At 44.7% G+C, this 17668-nt stretch overlaps 1 protein-coding gene across 2 annotated transcripts; it reads right to left on the bottom strand.

Moving 5' to 3' along the window:
* Nucleotides 1-3827: 3827 nt before the first annotated feature.
* On the bottom strand, nt 3828-17283 carry CEP20 (centrosomal protein 20). Of its 2 annotated transcripts, XM_073542909.1 has the most exons (5): nt 17091-17277; nt 15105-15302; nt 14776-14860; nt 9603-9730; nt 3828-4022 (listed from the first exon to the last, which is right to left on the bottom strand). In XM_073542909.1, exons 1-5 carry the CDS (start codon nt 17173-17175, stop codon nt 3946-3948), a joined length of 573 nt encoding a protein of 190 aa, XP_073399010.1. In that variant the 5' UTR covers nt 17176-17277; the 3' UTR covers nt 3828-3945. The 2 variants fall into 2 exon arrangements, with proteins under 2 accessions (XP_073399010.1, XP_073399011.1); XM_073542910.1 differs by lacking the exons at nt 3828-4022; nt 9603-9730 and having other exon boundaries at nt 14772-14860; nt 17091-17283.
* Between the last annotated feature and the right edge of the window lie 385 nt (nt 17284-17668).

The raw sequence follows: 17668 nt of genomic DNA, 5'->3' as shown, positions 1-17668 counted from the left end.
GTTTGCAAGTCCTGTTGTAGCTCCACACACGGTGTAGTGGCTGTTCTAAGGTACTGCATATCAACTTCTATTGAACTGAATGGGAGTTGAGCTTCAGCACTCAAGAACATTCACTATACAGTGAATGGGGCTGTGGTGCAGTGATTGTATACTGGCCGGCGCGGAACCTGCACTGATCTGAGACTGATAACCTATCCCAAGGAAAACCCCTTTAATGGTCCATATGAATGCATAGATTATTCTGCCACGGTGATGTTCTTAGAACGTTCTCCTGCAAATGAGGAACACGGAAATATAATGCTACTATTACGTAAACACATGTAGTAAACCATAATCTGCATGAACAAATCATGCTGTACTGAGTAGACAGGCACGTTTTCTTTTCTGTACAAGACACAAACATTTTAATGCTCCACTGGAAAATGTTTTGGAGAAGTCTCAGGAATGCGGATAAGAGAACTTGATGGAAGAGAGAAGTCTGCTGGATGGAAGCATATACTGCAACATATAAATTGTTGTTGCATTTTCCCCATACATGGTCACTTTCAAAGCTTTGGCTTACTCTCAGGAAAGAAACAGGTTGCCGAACTTGGATCCCAATAGCTTAATGTCAGCAATTAACCTCTTCAGTGTTGAACAGATTGATGTAAATTTGGCAAAACTTCAAAGTCACGTTAATCCAGAAAGTTACAAGAGCTTAGAAACACAATGTACCTGAATCTCTGCAGAGATGGTATCTCTTGGGACAGTCATTGTTAAGGGCTGTGGAAGAGGAGAGGAAAACAAAAATGAGTGGTGGGCAAAAAGACTGGACTATGAAAGGTAATAAATTCAGCATCAAACAGAAGTTATACATTTGAACACACATTACGCAATATCAAGAGAACGCATAAAAAACTTGAGAATAAAACATAAAAATGATCAATGTAAATCAAAACTAATATCCCATGGAGGTCTGCATTTGGAATAATACTCAAAATCAAAGTGGAAAATCAAATTACAGGCTGATCCAACTTCAGTGGAAATGCCTAAAGACAAGGAAATGATGCTCAGTAGTGTGTATGGCCTCCACTTGCCTGTATGACCTTCTTACAATGCCTGTGCATGCTCCTGATGAGGCGGCGTATGTCCTCTTGAGGGATCTCCTCCCCGACCTGGATTAAAGCATCAGTCAACTCCTGGACAGTCTGTGGTGCAACCAGGCATTGATGGAATGAGACATCATGTCCCTGATGTGCTTGATTGGATTCAGGTCTGGAGAACAGGCAGACCGTAACATCATTGCCTCATCAGAAGGACATGGTCTCACTGCACCTGCATATGGTCTCACAATGGGTCTGATGATCTCATCCTGGTACCTAATGGCAGTCAGGGTACCTCTGGATAGCAGATGGAGGGCTATGCAGCCCTTCAAAGAAATACACCCCCACACCATTACTGAGCCACTGCCAAACCGGTCATGTTGGAGGATGTTGCAGGCAGCAGAACGTTCTCCACTGAGCCTCCAGACTCTGTTACATGCTCAGTGTGAACCTGCTCTCATCTGTGAACAGCACATGGAGTCAATGTCAGATCTGCCAATCTTGGTGTTCTCTGGCAAATGCCAATTGCCCTGCACGTTGTTTGGCTGTCAGCACAGAACTCTCTTGTGGACGTCGGGCCCTCATGGAGGGTGTTTCTGACAGCTTGAGCAGACACATGGATGTTAGTGGTATGCTTGAGATCATTTTGCAGGGCTCTAGCACTGCTCCTCCTTGCACAAAGGAGGAGGTAGTGGTCCTGCTACTGGGTTGTTGCCCTCCTACAGCCCCTTCCACATCTGTTATCTGCTCAGGACACCGTGCTGACAGACACAGCTTACCCTTCTTGCCACAGCCCCAATCAATGTGCCATCCTGGATGAGCTGCACTGAGCCACTTCTGCTTCATGCTACCTTACTTCTAAGGACGCATTGACGAAATGCAAAAGTGACCAAACAGCTAAAAAGTTGAGAACAGAGAACTAGTGTGTGGTCACCCCCTGTAGAACCATTCCTTTACAGGGGTTGTCTTGCTAATTGCCTATCATTTCTGTTGTCTGTTCCATTTGCACAACACCAGGAAAAACTGATTCACAAGCAGCGTTGCTTCATAACTGGACAGGTTGATTCCACAGACGTTTATTGATGAGGAGTTACATCATGTTGTTGTGTTCCCTTTATCTTTTGAGCAGTGTAGTTAGGTCTGCTTGATAGACTATTGTTCTAAACTGAGGGCAATGTATAAAAACAAAAAATGCATGTCATATACTTGTCGCCACATCGGCACGGCAGAATCCTGACATTGTGCACAATGTGCGCTGTGAAGATTCACAGGGTGACTTGAACCCTAAACCTGGATAGTGACCTCTGAATTTCATGAAAAATATAGACAACCCCTTTAATACTCTATCAGAGCAGTGTGTGTGGTATATAAGGGCACGGACAGACAGCCATATAACATGGACAATGATCGCATCACAATGCTTGGACTGGCCATCGGCTCTCTCGAGTAGAGCATGACATCTGCATAGAAATACATGCTGTCACACACAGATCAGGGGTGCCGCCAGCCAGTCCGAGCATTACAAGGCAATCCTCGTCTGTGCTATATGGCCGCCTCTCTGTGCCCTAATAGTGATGCCACAAATACCGTATTTTTCAGAGTATAAGATGCACTTTTATGATCCCCAAAATTAGCGGAAAAATGGGGGGTGCATCTTATAAAACAAACACTATTCTTGCCAAGGGATCAATGCTGCGGGCCCGGAGCTGGGGGTGCTGCGGTAGTCCTGCGGTGGTGGTATTAATGGCGATCGGTGGTCCTGCAGGGTGGTACGGCAGTGAGCAATAGCCCTGCGGCAGCGTCCATTCTTCTTCTGGGGTCCGGCTTCTAACTCGGCGCAGACAAGCCTAGATCTCCATCCACGCCTGTCTCCAGGAAAATGGCTGCGGATGCAGCTCAGATGGAGATCTTAGCGTCAAGATCTCCATCTGCGCATGCGCTGCCAGGAAGCCATTTTCCGGGAGTCCACCGCATAGTAAACAGTGCGGGGGCTCTGGGCTTTCACAAAATGTCAGTGGAGCCCCCGCACCGCCACTCTTGCCTCCTCCAGCAACGACCCTGCTCCATTGCGGCCTGTACCACCAAACACCCGCAACGTTGCATATCCAAAAACCCTTTCTCCCAGTCTGGGGTCTGCAGCATCGCCCCACTCCTGCCTCCGCCAGCAGCAACCCTGGGACCCTGCCTCACAGCAGCCACCACCCCCAGTAAGCAATAAGACGCCTGGATTTTAAGAAGCACCACAATTTTATTAAAGAAAAGGGGTTTTTTTTTTACTATTTTTCTCCTCAAACTTTGGGGTGCGTCTTATAAACTGCAAAATAAGGTAATTATTTTTCCTCTAATGCCTCAACTCGTTTGTCTCTGTGTGTACATTGGGCAAATCAGGAAGCTAATTGTGAGACAATGTAGTGACTTGTTTTGGCCACACTATGGGTGCACCGAGCACTTGTGCCTGTATTGATCTGTCATGTTGTGTCGACAGACCTTAGAACATTAGTTTGTACATTTATTATATTCATCCAACTAAACCTAATCAACAGTAAAATCCACTCTGTATAAAGTTTCAGCTCAGCATAAGCCAAAATCCTCAACTTGTGGATACGGGGACTTTATTACTGTTGATTTTGCATTTTTTTTTAATGATTCAGTCCAATTACACAAACATAAATATCAAAATAAAATGAGGATTAATTATTTCCATTCTATTATATAACTTAAAAATCAACGCACTCAATACACGGCTGACACAGATGTTGAAAATTTTATTGAAACGAATGTGTTTTTTCTTGCAGAGCCCAAAAATAAAATTATTAAAATATATACAAAATCATCAATAAATTAAACTAAACATAACAGGTTGTCATCTGTGTGCGCCCTGGGGTACATAAGATTCGGCCGTCCTGGGCTGCATCATGTCCGTGGGTTCTAGATGAGCACCTGAAAAATAAGAAAATCTAATGAAATATTTAAGCTAGATCAAAAACTATTGTGACTGATATTTTCTTTTAACATGCGTAGATATTAATGACGATGTGACCGATCCACACGTTATAATGTAACAAACGTCTCATTACTTGCTTGGCCCCATTACTAAACCTCTCTTCGGAGAACATCCCTCTTTTATCAAAGACTTTGCTGATACGGGTCTAAGTAGGTTTCTTTTGTAAAAAGATTTCCAATGTAGCCAATTATATTAGATACAATGTAGATCATACTTGCTAACAATACTGTTTTTTTCTGAGACTATTTTGCAAATCGAGCCACAAAATTGGTGCAAATTTTGATTCAAAAATAGCTTTTCCATGGGATGTTCTTACAGAAGTTTGTCTTTTGTGAGACAAATTATCAACACAGTGAGGAAACGGAATAAGTGGTGGCCGTGCATGCATCCTTCCACTCCAGGGGAAATGTTCATACCCAGCTTTATTGACTGTGTGCGCCTGCAACAGAGCCACGCTTGTCACTGCGCATGCGCAGGGAGCAACTCGGCACTGCACAAAAAATGGAGCAACGTGTGAACATGGCCTAATACTGCATTGGGCCTTACTGAGGTGGCAAAATATGTAATATTTTAGAAAGTATATATACAGCCATATCTCTGCACTCACTCAGTCTTCCCCACCTTCTAATTCTAATAAAAGGGAAATTAAACATTTTACAGATGAGGTTTATTTGCACTAGTGCACATAGTCAAGAAGGGTATGTAGTTTCCATTCATTGGCAGCTAGCAGAGCTCTGGTGAGTAACAAGCACGTGCAAAATTATATAATTTGTTATTATAAAATTATTAAAATGAACCGGTCAAGTAAAAGAAAACTATAACCTGCAGATATGGGGTTAATCTGCAGGATAATAACATTCCGACACCGTGCGTTGCCCACACTGAGTCCCGCTGCTGGGAAGAAAATAACTGTATTCTCGCCTTCCAGTAATGGGGGTGGCACTGGCACGGTTTCAGTCACCACTGTGTATAGAGAGTGGTAGACGTTACTGCGCCCACGGTGCTGACAGTCAGTGCTGGTGAAAAGTGGAGCTACCGGCACCTGGTGGCGGCCAAACCCCAGCTGCCCCAGGCCAGGTATCCTTTTCATGCCGATCTTATCCTGATGGTCCCCCATCAAGGACAGGAAACCAACTGATGCGGAAAGAGGAGTCCCCCTTTTTATCTTGAAGGTTTCCTGTCCTTGAAGGGCGGATCCCCTCTCTCGTGGTGCTGTCATAGGTGAATGAAAAAACACTTAACCTGTAGATATGGGGTTAATATGCAGGTTAAAAACGTACTAAGGCTGCACAGCCACAGCACTGAAAGTCCGGCGCCAGGAGGAAATTAACTTTATTCATTCTTGCAGCTGCCAGCTTTCAGTCAGAGGCGCAGCCTCAGTGACCGCTCAGTAAATAGCGAGAGGCAGACGAAACCACACCCTGGCACTGACTGACAGCCGGCACAGCAGTGCAGCCTTTAAGGTAGCCATACGTCCATGTTGGCTGGTACCCAGCGACCTTGGACTTATGGATTGGACACGTCTTTAATGCGGCACCACGACCACAGTGGCGGTGATCTCATTAAGGTGCCTGATCAAACTTGCAGCAGGGCACATGGAGTTGTCTTCTCAGGGGGTGGTAATGTCCCCCCACAACTACATTTGGCTGAGAATTGAGCAGCCTATCACAGTAATCGCAGCGTTTCCAGTTTTTCAGGCAATGAAACTGACTGAAACACTGATGTCCACCCAACAATCAGTGCTGTAAGAGCACCGACCATAAGGAGCCCAGCAACCACGACGTCACGAGGGCCAGCTCTGATTGGTGCGATCGGATGATGACGCCGATCACACCAGAGTGCAGAGGCGATCTGACCCCACATGGACAGTCCTGCACTCTTATTCTAGTTGCGGACATGTACAGGGCTGTCATTGTCATTCTGTACTGGGCCTTGTGGTGCTACCAACTTATTCAAGCCTGTGCCATCACTGCTTGTGTTCCTGGTGCTGAAGAAAGAAGACGTTTCCAATCCACCTCTCCCCCAAACTCCCTGGGGGAGAGGGGAAAAAGGGAAAGTTCTAAGACTTTGCAAATCACTTTATTAGGGGATTTGTAGGCAAAATATTATATATTAAAAAATGAAAGTTTAATTACTCCTTAAATTGAACCTGAGGAAAAAAAAAAGCTATTAACATGCAGATTAACTCCATATTTGCAGGTTGAGCGTTTTTATTTTTTACATCATAGCAGGTTTCCTTTAAGCATTAGTGTCAATGCAAATCATGGTATGTCTGGGAATAGCAGGACAGGTCCTCCATTGTGGGAACCATTCTCCTCCACTCTGGGCAAGAGATAAAATATTTATGACCATTGCTTTTGTGCACTGAACCATTGATTGGTAATTTCTACGCCTACAATTTAGAGACTTGTACTCTGGGAAGTGCAATGAAATGAAATTTATCATAAACAATTATGAGATTTGCTGTTTCTGAAGTTCAGAACAATTTTACAACAGATTGTCCTGTCCAAGCTTCCTTCATAAACGCTGACAAATGTATAAACGGACGAGGATCGAGATTAAGAGCTTAAGTGTTTCTTTTACATTTTTCTAAACAGTTCTGCAATCTGTTCCATTTAAGCAGAACACACAAGAGTAAGTCGGGTCGGCGATTGCTGATATTTCAAGGGAGATGGTCATTAGTTCTGCGCAAAGCAAAATAAACCATTTCATTAATCGTGGATGGAAATGTGATCAGCAAGTGGAGAAATCAACGGGAATGCGCACAAACCACCATTCACTGACACCTTCACCCAACTTTGCATCAAAGGGTAATGTTCTGAAAGAAATGCATGTCAATACATGTAAAAAGAGATCTAAAAATGAAAAATCAGGATGTTCAGAGGTTACACATGCCACGTCTGCCAATGCCTACAAGCACATTCACTAGAACTACAGAGACGGAAAATGTCACAAGAGGCCGTGTGCCACAACTCTGGGGTTAAGACGTTTTTTTGTTTTTTACTTTACACAAGACTTACGTGAACAAAAATATTCTACTTTCTGTCCTTTTCCCACTACCCCTGCCATTTTTCTAATACATTTTATTGGGAGGTAGCGAATAGATGGATATTATTCACATAGTGGAAATCATCGTCAGTTGACAGCAGGCTTAGATTTCAGTCGATGATGTATGGGCTGCCCACGATGTGACAAACTTATAAGAAGTCGGGCGCTTTCGAACAATTTTGCTACATTTTAAGCAGGAGCTCTTGATTAAAATCGGGCTATGAGAGACAACAGTCAAAGTAAAAAAAAAAAAAAAAAATCACCAAAAAGTGCAAAATGATCTGATTTGGTACAGGGTCTGATTATTAGATGCGCTCAACTTCCAAGGGTGTGTGCACACGGTGCGGATTTGGCTGTGGATCCGCAGAAGTTTTCCATGCGGTGTACAGTACCATGTAAACCTATGGAAAACCAAATCCGCTGTGCACATGCTGCGGAAAATTCCGCGCAGAATTGCAGCGGTTTATTTTATGCAGCCTGTCAGTTCTTTGTGCGGAATCCACAGCGTTTTTACACCTCTTCTATTATAGGAGTCCGCAGGTGTAAAAATGCTGGCAAAATCCGCACGAAATCTGCATGAAATCTGCACTAAATCTGCAGATAAAACGCAGGTCATTTTACCTGCGGATTCAGCAAAATCTGCGCGGAAAAATCTGCAGCCAAATCTGCAACGTGTGCGCATACCTTAAAGGCACCCTTGCAAGGTATGATTGCTGTGAACGGACTTTCCTAGGAATTCTCGTTCCCCAGTCAGTGTAAACAGGTTGCCAATCACCTAATAAACAAGCAAAGCACTTGTTCTTCAGGGGAAATTATTTATAAGCCAGCTCAAAAATAACTAGCTGACGCGTAGAGCGATCCAGCGGGTCGCAATTGCAGTGACGTCACTGAGAAGAGGAGAAAACCAGAGCGAGAAGCGTTACATTATATGCACATATTTAATAAAAAAAAAATATTATATATATATATATATATATATATATATATATATATATATATATATATACACACACATACACACACACCCCAAATGTACATTTTTGGTGAAGAATCAACAAGTGGAACATTAATAATATTGCACACCCCACTTTTCAGTTTTTGAATTTCCAGAAAATTTAAAATAACCAATAAATTTCGTTCAATTTCACAATTGTGTCCCACTTGTTGTTGATTCTTCACCAAAAATTTACATTTGGTATCTTTATGGTTGAAGCATGATATGTGGGAAAAGGATGAAAAGTTCCAGGGGGCCGAATACTTTCACAAGGCATTGTGTATATATCTATATATCTAGCTAGAAGTGCTTTGCTAAAAATTATAATTGGGTGCTGGGACACCCTCTGCAAGGGAAAGTGGGTGTCTGCAGGTCTTTGAATGCCTGGTTGGCGAAGTAGTGCTATAATACAGGAACCACTCGGCCTCGGTGAGATTATCAGAAGTTGACTCCTCACCGATTATTAATTGAGCCCCTTTCAAGCAACTTTTGGGGAATACAGGTCTGTGAGTAAACACCCGTGCAATGTTTCACCCCGTATCCTACATTATGGGCTGGACATTTAAAGCTGGTATTAGTCTAAAGTTCAGAAAAAAAAGAAGTCAAAACAATAAAATCAATATTCACAATATGTTGCTTCTGTAATGCATAAAAAAATATATATATTAGTCACCGGCCATGGCTATCTCCATAACTACAGAAAAGTAGTCATAGTGAATGCCAAAGGGTCAGAGTCAGGAGACTGGGTTGCACATATCACCCCTCTCATCTTGGCTCTGTAGCCTAAACAAAGTCCTACGCGTTGACTTGATGGGTTCTTACATGACAGGACATAGGTGTTTAGACTTAATACATACCATTTTTGAAGAAATCTACACACAATTCAGGAAATCGCCTGCAAAAACACTTCTAAACAGGCTGCATTGTAGTAAAATTGTAAGGATCAGTAGCGCCCCCTAATGGCAATTAAAGTGATCTGTCCAAATCAATCTTCATAGATCTGACCACGGGCTCGCACAGACGACCATATTATTGGTACGAGTGCGATCCCACAAAACATCGGGTCGCACTTGCACCAATGTTAGTCTATGGGCTCTGCACATGTACAATTTTTTTTCCTCAGAGCCGGAATGGACCAAAAAGATAAAATAAATTGTAGCGTGCATAAGTTTGATCCTGTATTCTAATTGCATTCGGCCATGCAAGTCAATGAAGCTGTGGAAAAAAAATCGGACTGCACTCGGAAGTCATCCGAGTACAGTACGATTACCATAGACTAACAAGATGGAGAAATTTCTCTCTCTCTTATCCTCGTCCAATAGATTTGCATAGATATGATCACTGGCTGATTATTTCCAAACCTTGTACATGCCCAGATAACCGATTTTGTCATGATCACTGATTATTAAGAAATCCCCTGTTAGGACGGTCTAATTCACACTGGCAAGAAAATAAAATTAAAGTTGTTAATTACCTTTTGCAATTCTGTTGGCTGAGTATTCAGTGGGTGCCTGTCTCTTCGAGGATTCCCTCAGCGCGGAGGGACAAGGCATCTCCCGGTGTGCATGCAAGAAATGAGCTAGCAATCCGTATAGGATTGGCCTGTAAATGGAAAAAAGAAGATACAACAGCATGTATAAGAAAGTCACCTAGAACTGAAAGCTTGAGGCTCATGACCATCCAAAAAATAAATTTCTCCTACACCTCATTGTGGGACACAGGACCATGCTATGTCCCCCAATGATTGGCTTGGAGAAAAGGATTTTACGGTGAGTACACAAAAATCCCTATTTTAATCTGATCCATGAGTTTAAAAAGAGAACCAGCCAGGTGTCTTAAGCTGCCCAAACCACAAACAAGAATCAGTCTGGCTGCGTGATTGAAGCCAGGTATACAAGTTTCAAGTTCCAGCTTCTAAGAGAAAAAAAATATACCAATCGGGAGTGTAACTAGTCCAAAGACATTCCCAACGGGCTCATCATAGCACCACTGTATGTGATTGCCAGATCTATGTACACATGAGGGAGATGCTTGTCAATCCCCTGCTGTGGCGCTGGGAATAGCCGGCCAGGGGCTCTCCAAAGAATGTTTCATCTGAAATGCTGAAGCATTTCAGAACAACATACCAGGCTGCGACTCATGGTGCCAGCTGTTTGAGCAGCACAAATCACCTGACCTTTAAAGCACCACTCCAGCATTTCCCCCCCCCAAGGCATTGAACTGGTGCTTTAAACCTAAGGTCATTGCTCCTACACTTACAAACACCCTCTGGCATATTCCCCAGTTTTCGGTGCCACAACACCATCTTGTCAATCTATGAGGTCAGAACGAGGCCCTCATAGACTAGTACCGAGGTGTGACCTCCAGCTCGCTGCATGAAACACCGGAGCAGGCGGCAGGTCACAAACTGCTGGAGACCAACTGGAGCGGCGGCAATAACAAATGAAGATGCCGGAAGGCGAGCATAAGATGGGGCGGGGGACTTAGATTGGAAGCGCCACTCCAGCAGTAAATTTTAAAAACTGCTGGAGTGATGCTTTAAGGAGGACCCCTTCTTCACTTTATTTTTTTTTACATGCTAAACTGGTTACACCATTATAAAATTACTGTGTATACTCGTATATAAGCCGAGATTGTCATTCCTTTTTCTGGGGCTGAAAGTCCCCCTCTCGGCTTATACGCGAGTCATATACCAGGGGGGTGGGGGGGGGGGTCAGAGACCATACTCACCTCTCCTGGCACTTCTCTGCAGCCCCTGCGTCTCCCTCTGCTTCCTGCATTCAGCGGTCACGTGGTACCGCTCATTAAACTCATGAATATGCGCATATTTAATGAGCAGTACCACGTGACCAGCTGAATGCAGGAAGCAGGCGGCAGAGGGAGAAGCAGCGGCTGCAGAGAAGACCTTGCGGCTAGGAGGGGTATGACGGGGCAGAGTGATATTCACCTGTCCCCGTTCCAAGCCGTGCACCGCTGTGTCTCCGGGTCCTCCTGCTGTGACGGCAGAGGGCGCGATGACGTAGTCAGTGCGCGCCCTCTGCTGTCAATGCAGAGATCCGGGACACACAGCGGTTCACGGCTTGGAACGGGGACAGGTGATTATCGCCACTGCCAGGGGCTCAGGACCCCGACACCTGGCCCCCAGCGACAGAGAGGCGAGTATGCCTTTTTTTATTGCAGCAGCAAATAAGGGGTATTTATGGAGCATCTTATGGGGCAGCATTAACCCTTGTGGAGCAGCATATGGGGGGTATTTATGAGACAGCATTAACCCTTGTGGAGCAGCATATGGGGGGTATTTATGAGACAGCATTAACCCTTGTGGAGCAGCATATGGGGGGTATTTATGGGGCAGCATTAACCCTTGTGGAGCAGCATTAACCCTTGTGCAGCAGCATATGGGGGGGGTTATCTATGGAGCATCTTCTTGGACCACCATTTAACCCTAGGCTTATACGCGAGTCGATAAGTTTTCCCAGTTTTTTGTGGCAAAATTAGGGGGGGGGGGGGGGTCAGCTTATAGACAGGTCGGCTTATACACGAGTATATACGGTACTTTAGATATGAATAAAACAGTTTTTAAAATTTTCGTTGTGGAGATATTGGCCCTGATTCACCAACACTTGGATAATTTACTGGTTTTTTTTTTACTTTTGGAGTTTAAGCCAGTTTATACCAAATTGATGGGGCCAGGTGGGGCAAATGTCACAGATCATCTAATTCATGATCACTTTTCAGACATGCCTGATTCATTAAGAGGGGTGCAACTCTTAATAAATCAAGCGTGTCTGATTAAGGCACACCCACCTTCCCTCCCCACCATAAAGACTGGGGTGAACAACGCCATTTTTGATGAATCGGGGCCATGGGCTTTTAATTTATAGGACACCAAATATGCCAATGTCAACCACAGGGACATTAGTGATTCTTCTCTAGGGGCATTTACCTTTCCCTCTTTTAGGATATTGACCAATCAGAAGCAGGCGGTGTCATACGCAAGAAAAAAAAAAAAAAGTATATATATATAAAAATAAATAAAAGCAAACAGCTTGGTACCCGGGATACATGCAGAGCACGGTGACACCCAATATCTACAGCAGTGTTTGCCAACCTACAGCCCCCCACAGATCAGGTTTTCAGGATTTCCATAGTGTTGCACAGGTGAGAAAATTCCTGATGCCGTGATGATATTTCCACCACCTGTGCAATACTATGGAAATCCCGAGAACATGACCTGTGGGGGGCCATGAGAACTGGAGTTTGAGAACCACTGATCAAGAACTTTAGAATCCAATCTCTCTGTAACAAAGAGGACAAAAAATAAATAAAAACGGTATTATTTAGCTATTCAGCCACTTTCTCATGAGGTCGCCAATTAGTGCATAAAAAGTGGCTACTGGTCCTCTTTAAAATATAACAAAAGTAATGGGTAAAGGGTTTATCCCATCTTATACTGTCTATACATAATGTAGATTCTTCATAAAATAAAGTTTGATAAATGGGGAAGGGAACAACAGTTGTGATCTATAAAGATGCACAAGTCCCTGTTCGTAGGCTACCGCAATGCCATTAAGTTGACCTTGCAAGGGTCTATGATCAGCAGAGGTGCCCGGGGCAGGCTATAGGAGGTTTGCAGTGCTCTGATCCTCCAGCCATGGACCACTGACATGGCTGCAAGATAAGGGACCGTCGTATGTTTTGGTTGAGCTCTACAAAGAACCCGTCACCAGGGATGGAGAAGTGATGCGTGTCAGGTTTATCCATTAATTTGCATGGGCCTGTCAAATATTACCAAGCAAATGTTCTGCAACGAGCTTCTCTTGTTCTGGAAGACAAAGCCTGTGTCCACACGTTACAGCTGTGCACTGGGGACTAGGACACATCCTCTACAACCCCGTCAATTAATAGAACACACACTCTACACAAAACACGGCTCTAACGCTCTGTAAAATCAGTGCATGACCACAGCTATTGTGTGAGCTCAGCGTTTCTCTACATGGGAATAACTGGATAACTAAAGAATAAGATTTTCTGTAGTAATTGCAGGCTCCCTGATAACTTTCCCCTTCAATGTGGATCTGTCAGCACACGTCACGATACAAACTGCATACAACATTATAAAGATCTCCTGGATCTGATGAGACCGGTGCACTTACCAGCCTCATCCTCTATGAATGTTTAAGTCAAGTCTCTGCCCACCTGACTGACGCGCCTCCTTCCTCCCTGCTGCTGAGATCTCACACTGTTCAGTACAAGCTGCAGCTGTCAATCAGACTGAGAACACTTGGACTCGTGAGCCATTTCATAATAGCCGGACTCATAAAATGCTTAAGATCAGGGGAATATAGTCATTATGGCAAGGATTTTCACAATAAGTACACCAGTCTTAGCTGGTCTAAGATAGCTTTAATAATGTATACAGCGTGTATTGTGAAATCTGGTGACGGATATCCATTTTAGAACACATACTTGTGGTCATGCGATCGCTCTCTCACGGCATCAGTGAATCCTGAGCGTGCCCAGTCTGCCTACTTTACTTGACAACCCCTTTAATATTGTAGCCTGGTGTTGGCGAATATGGATTCCCTTTTCTGTGACGTTTTATGAATTTTATTTCCTTTTTGGGGAGTTACTTATTAGTGATGAGCGAGTATGATCGTTGCTCAGGAATCGCATTGCGGTAAAATCCGCAGCATGTCCATTAATTTTGCAGAATCGCGGCAATTCCGCCGCCATAGGATTGCATTGAAATGCTCACTTTACGCATGTGGCTATGTCCACCATGCGTAAAGTGAACGCTTCATGTGTAGATGGTACCCAGGGTCTGGAGGAGATGAGACTCTCCTCCATGACCTGGGTACCATATCCCTGTAAAAAATAGAATTAAAATAAAAAAATAGCGATATACCTACCCTCTGACAGCCCCCGGAGTCCTTCCCGCCTCTCAGCCATGCTGCCAGCATCTTCCGATCAAAGGGATGCATTGCACAAATCACCCCAGATGAAGTCACAGTCTCGCGTGATGCTACGTCATCAGAGGTCATTGTCGCAAGGCATCCCTGGGAACGGAAATGTGGCAGTGTGGCTGAGAGGCGGGAGAGCTCCGGGGGTCATCAGAAAAGTGAGTATATCGCTATTTTTTTCATTATTTTTTACATCCTTTTACTATTGATGCTGCATAGGCAGCATCAGTAGTAAAAAGTTGGTCACACTTGTCTAGCATTATGCTTCACAAGTGTGACCAACCTGTCAATCACTTTTCAAAGCGATGCTACCAAGCTAAAAATGCTTGCAAAACGCTTGTGTTTTGCGGGAAAACGCATGGAATTCCGCATGCGTGTTACCCGCTGCAGGGACTTGCAGAAATGCTGCGGACATTTCCGCAGCATTTCTACAATGGGGGCACATAGCCTTACTGCAGCTGCATGATTTGCGGCTACTTGACAGGCTGAATACACGTGGGAATTCCCTAAAAACAGACAATCCCCACGTGTTCAAGCTGTCTAGCAGTCGCAAATCATGCAGCTGCGGCGACAAAAACTACATCTACAAGCACGCCAAAATACTCGGAGGACACACGAGCATGCTTGGGAAAACCCGAGCAACGAGTATACTCGCTCATCACTATTACTTATACATTCTCTTACACTGACTGAGCTTTTGTATCCTCAATAAGGTTCAGTTCTCTTGCTAAAAAAGAGCGATCCAGAGGGACATCAGATAGACCAGATTCTGCAAAATAAAAAAATTGAAAATAATTTTATATAATATATACATGATACTTGGAAACAAGTTTAACTTAGCATGTGACAGTTTGTCAAATTTACCTACTTTTTATAATTAATAAAAATGGAAAAAAATACTTGGTGCAGCTGTGATGCCAGTATAAAAGTGCAGCACTTCAGGCCTCCTCTATGCAAGGAACATAAATCACTAAGGGATAGCCTGGTGCCAGAGGGTGAAAAGATGCCCGTACCTGCTGATAGAACAGATGATGTGTGCTTATATTTATTAAACTCAAGATACTCTCTGATCATTTCATTAATCAGGAGATTTTCATGTGACAGCTCAGGTCTAGGTTCACTCTGGTCATTCAGCGCTGCAAACACTTCGGCCCGCACCCGAGCCTTGAGCTGTCCTAGCACCCCTCTTTTATCCAACGTATCTGTCAAAACTAAAGAAGAAAATAAGTTGTAAAATAAAATCAAGTATTACACCTAGAATATTAATTGTTAGATTTGATGTGTGAAACAAAAATAAAGAAATTCATTTTAGTCTGTGCAGCAAATCCCCAGACAAGCAAAAGTATGGAGAGTGGCCATTTATAACCATATTACAGGTCCTCTCTGGTGAAGCATCTGTCCACAGGAGAAGTAATAACTTGTCGATCCGTGGGGGTCCGACCACTGAATCCGGACGGTTCAGTGAACACATGCGGATTCACCTACGTTCGATAGACGGCAGCCCACAGCGAACATGTGCTGCGTCCAAACTGCCGTCACTTCCGGATCAAGTCCGGATCGGTGGAGTCGGAGGGCGGCATGCTCCACTCTGCCAGTTGAACAACTAGGGAGTTGGTGGGGTACAAGTGAAGCCTGCGCCTGCCCATTACACGGCTTCGCACTGCCGGTCTTTGATTCCTTGAGCCGGGGCGAGACTTCCGGCACTGTATGTATCATCCCCTTTCATACAGATAGAAGAGGAGACAATTGAAGGGACCAAATGATAACCTGGATTCGCCATGTATAAATCACTCTTTCAGAAGTATGCAGGAGCACCTCTGAGGATATAAAGGTGTTGTAGGAATCCCATTTACAGGATTTATGAGCAAAAAAAAACGGTTGACAGAATCAAATCCAATTAAAGGGAACCTATCATTATATTAATGACCCATTCATAGGATGTGTGATCAGTAGAGATCTGACACCTTCTGTGATCAGTAACCCGACTGTACACCACCACAGCTCTGTACTCTGATGAATGCCTCCTGGTGCTGCAGATCAGCTCCTATTACCTAAAGAAGCGGCCACTAAACAGCTCCACATCCCACTGCTGCTGGAAACCACTGATGGATGGTGCTTGATGCCAGACCGCCACTATTCTAATATTAATAACGTTTCAGAGATATGCGTTGGCATCTGAGGATATAAAGGGGTTGTAGAAACCTCATTTACATGATTTTAAAGGTGATGGACAAGGTTTATAAGCCATAAAACTAGTGATAAGATCCCTTTTAAATAGGGCTATAGCTAGAGATGACAGATTTGCTAGAGTCTTTTGACAATATTACAAGTTATCACCTACACAGAGGATCTCTGTGGGTCTCCCCACTGATCCCTAGAACAAGGCTCTGAAATGCCCCCCTCTGAGGGGGGGCACAGCAGGTGCAAACCACAGTCTGTTCCTATGGGAGAGCGGCAAATAGACTGCTGTACTCCTCCACAGCAATCCCAGTCACTACTCCAGTATGATGGGAATTTTGAGCCCTGTCCGCAGGATCAGACGCCCCGCCCCGCCCCCCCAGAGATCAGCAGGATCAGACCCCCCCCCCCCCCCAGAGATCAGCAGGATCAGACCCCCCCCCCCCCGAGATCAGCAGGATCAGACCCCCCCCCCCCAGAGATCAGCAGGATCAGACCCCCCCAGGGATCAGCAGGGCGCCATAAAGGATTATTCTCAGTATTCCTAATCGGAGCCCGGCACCGCAGCTCGCACAGTCTGGGGGTCTCAGCACACAGAACACTGGGGAAACCTTCTGGGAGTTGTAGGAAGTAGCTGTAGCCATGGTGACCAGAGCCGGCATCTCTACAGTGGGAAGTTAGTTACTCCGAGCTCAGGAGGCTTCCAGGCACAAGGTTTATGCACGAAGTGCGGGGCGCTGTGCGGCTACAGACAGACCGTCGGTGGCTGCATTCACGTCCGCACACAACACAGAGGCTTCGGACAGACGCGCCGCACTCACCGGCTCTGAGCTCTGACACAGTCGCCATGTCGCCTTCTGTAGCCACAGTTACCCGACGCCTCACTAATGCGCATGCGCACTCCATTCCCGCTCTCCTGACTCCCTCATTAGGTACATCTAACACTAGAGTGATAATAGGAAGACACAAAGCGGAGCGGGAAGTGAGCGCGGCGCCATATTTGTAGAGACCAACTGAAGAATATTGAGAGTCCTCAGTGGTTGATACCCTTTAATGGCTGACTGAAAAGATGGTAACAACTGACACATGTATTTACAGAGAACTGGCCTAATGCTACACGTGATTTGTGCGCCATGTTACTCTAGAGTGGGAGTAACCTCCGCATCATGAAAAAAACTGTAAGGCTGAGTTCACGCGTGGCATTTTTTTCGCGTTTCTGCGGCTGTTTTAACCGCGCGATTTTGCCGCGAAGACGCGAAAAATAAGCATCCCATGCATTCCTATGGGATTCCGCAATGCTGTGCTAATGCTGCGGTTTTTACCGCGGCGGATTCGCTTCGCGGTAAAAACCGCAGTATGCTCATTAATTTGCGGAATCGCGGCGATCCCGCACCCATAG

The sequence above is a fragment of the Dendrobates tinctorius genome, unplaced genomic scaffold (assembly GCF_039654945.1).
Source record: "Dendrobates tinctorius isolate UK_male_01 unplaced genomic scaffold, ASM3965494v1 ptg000129l, whole genome shotgun sequence".
Taxonomy (NCBI): Eukaryota; Metazoa; Chordata; class Amphibia; order Anura; family Dendrobatidae; genus Dendrobates; species Dendrobates tinctorius.
Note: the sequence above shows the minus strand (reverse complement) of the source record. Positions and strands in the feature narration are given on the sequence as shown.

Coding starts and splice junctions, on each gene's coding strand:
- CEP20 (XM_073542909.1), bottom strand. CDS start 17,175: ATGGAGTGCGCATGCGCATTAGTGAGGCGTCGGGTAACTGTGGCTACA. Junction 14,861..15,104: donor ATCATCTGTTCTATCAGCAG/GTACGGGCATCT, acceptor TTTATTTTGCAG/AATCTGGTCTATCTGATGTC. Junction 9,731..14,775: donor GATACAAAAGCTCAGTCAGT/GTAAGAGAATGT, acceptor TTCCATTTACAG/GCCAATCCTATACGGATTGC.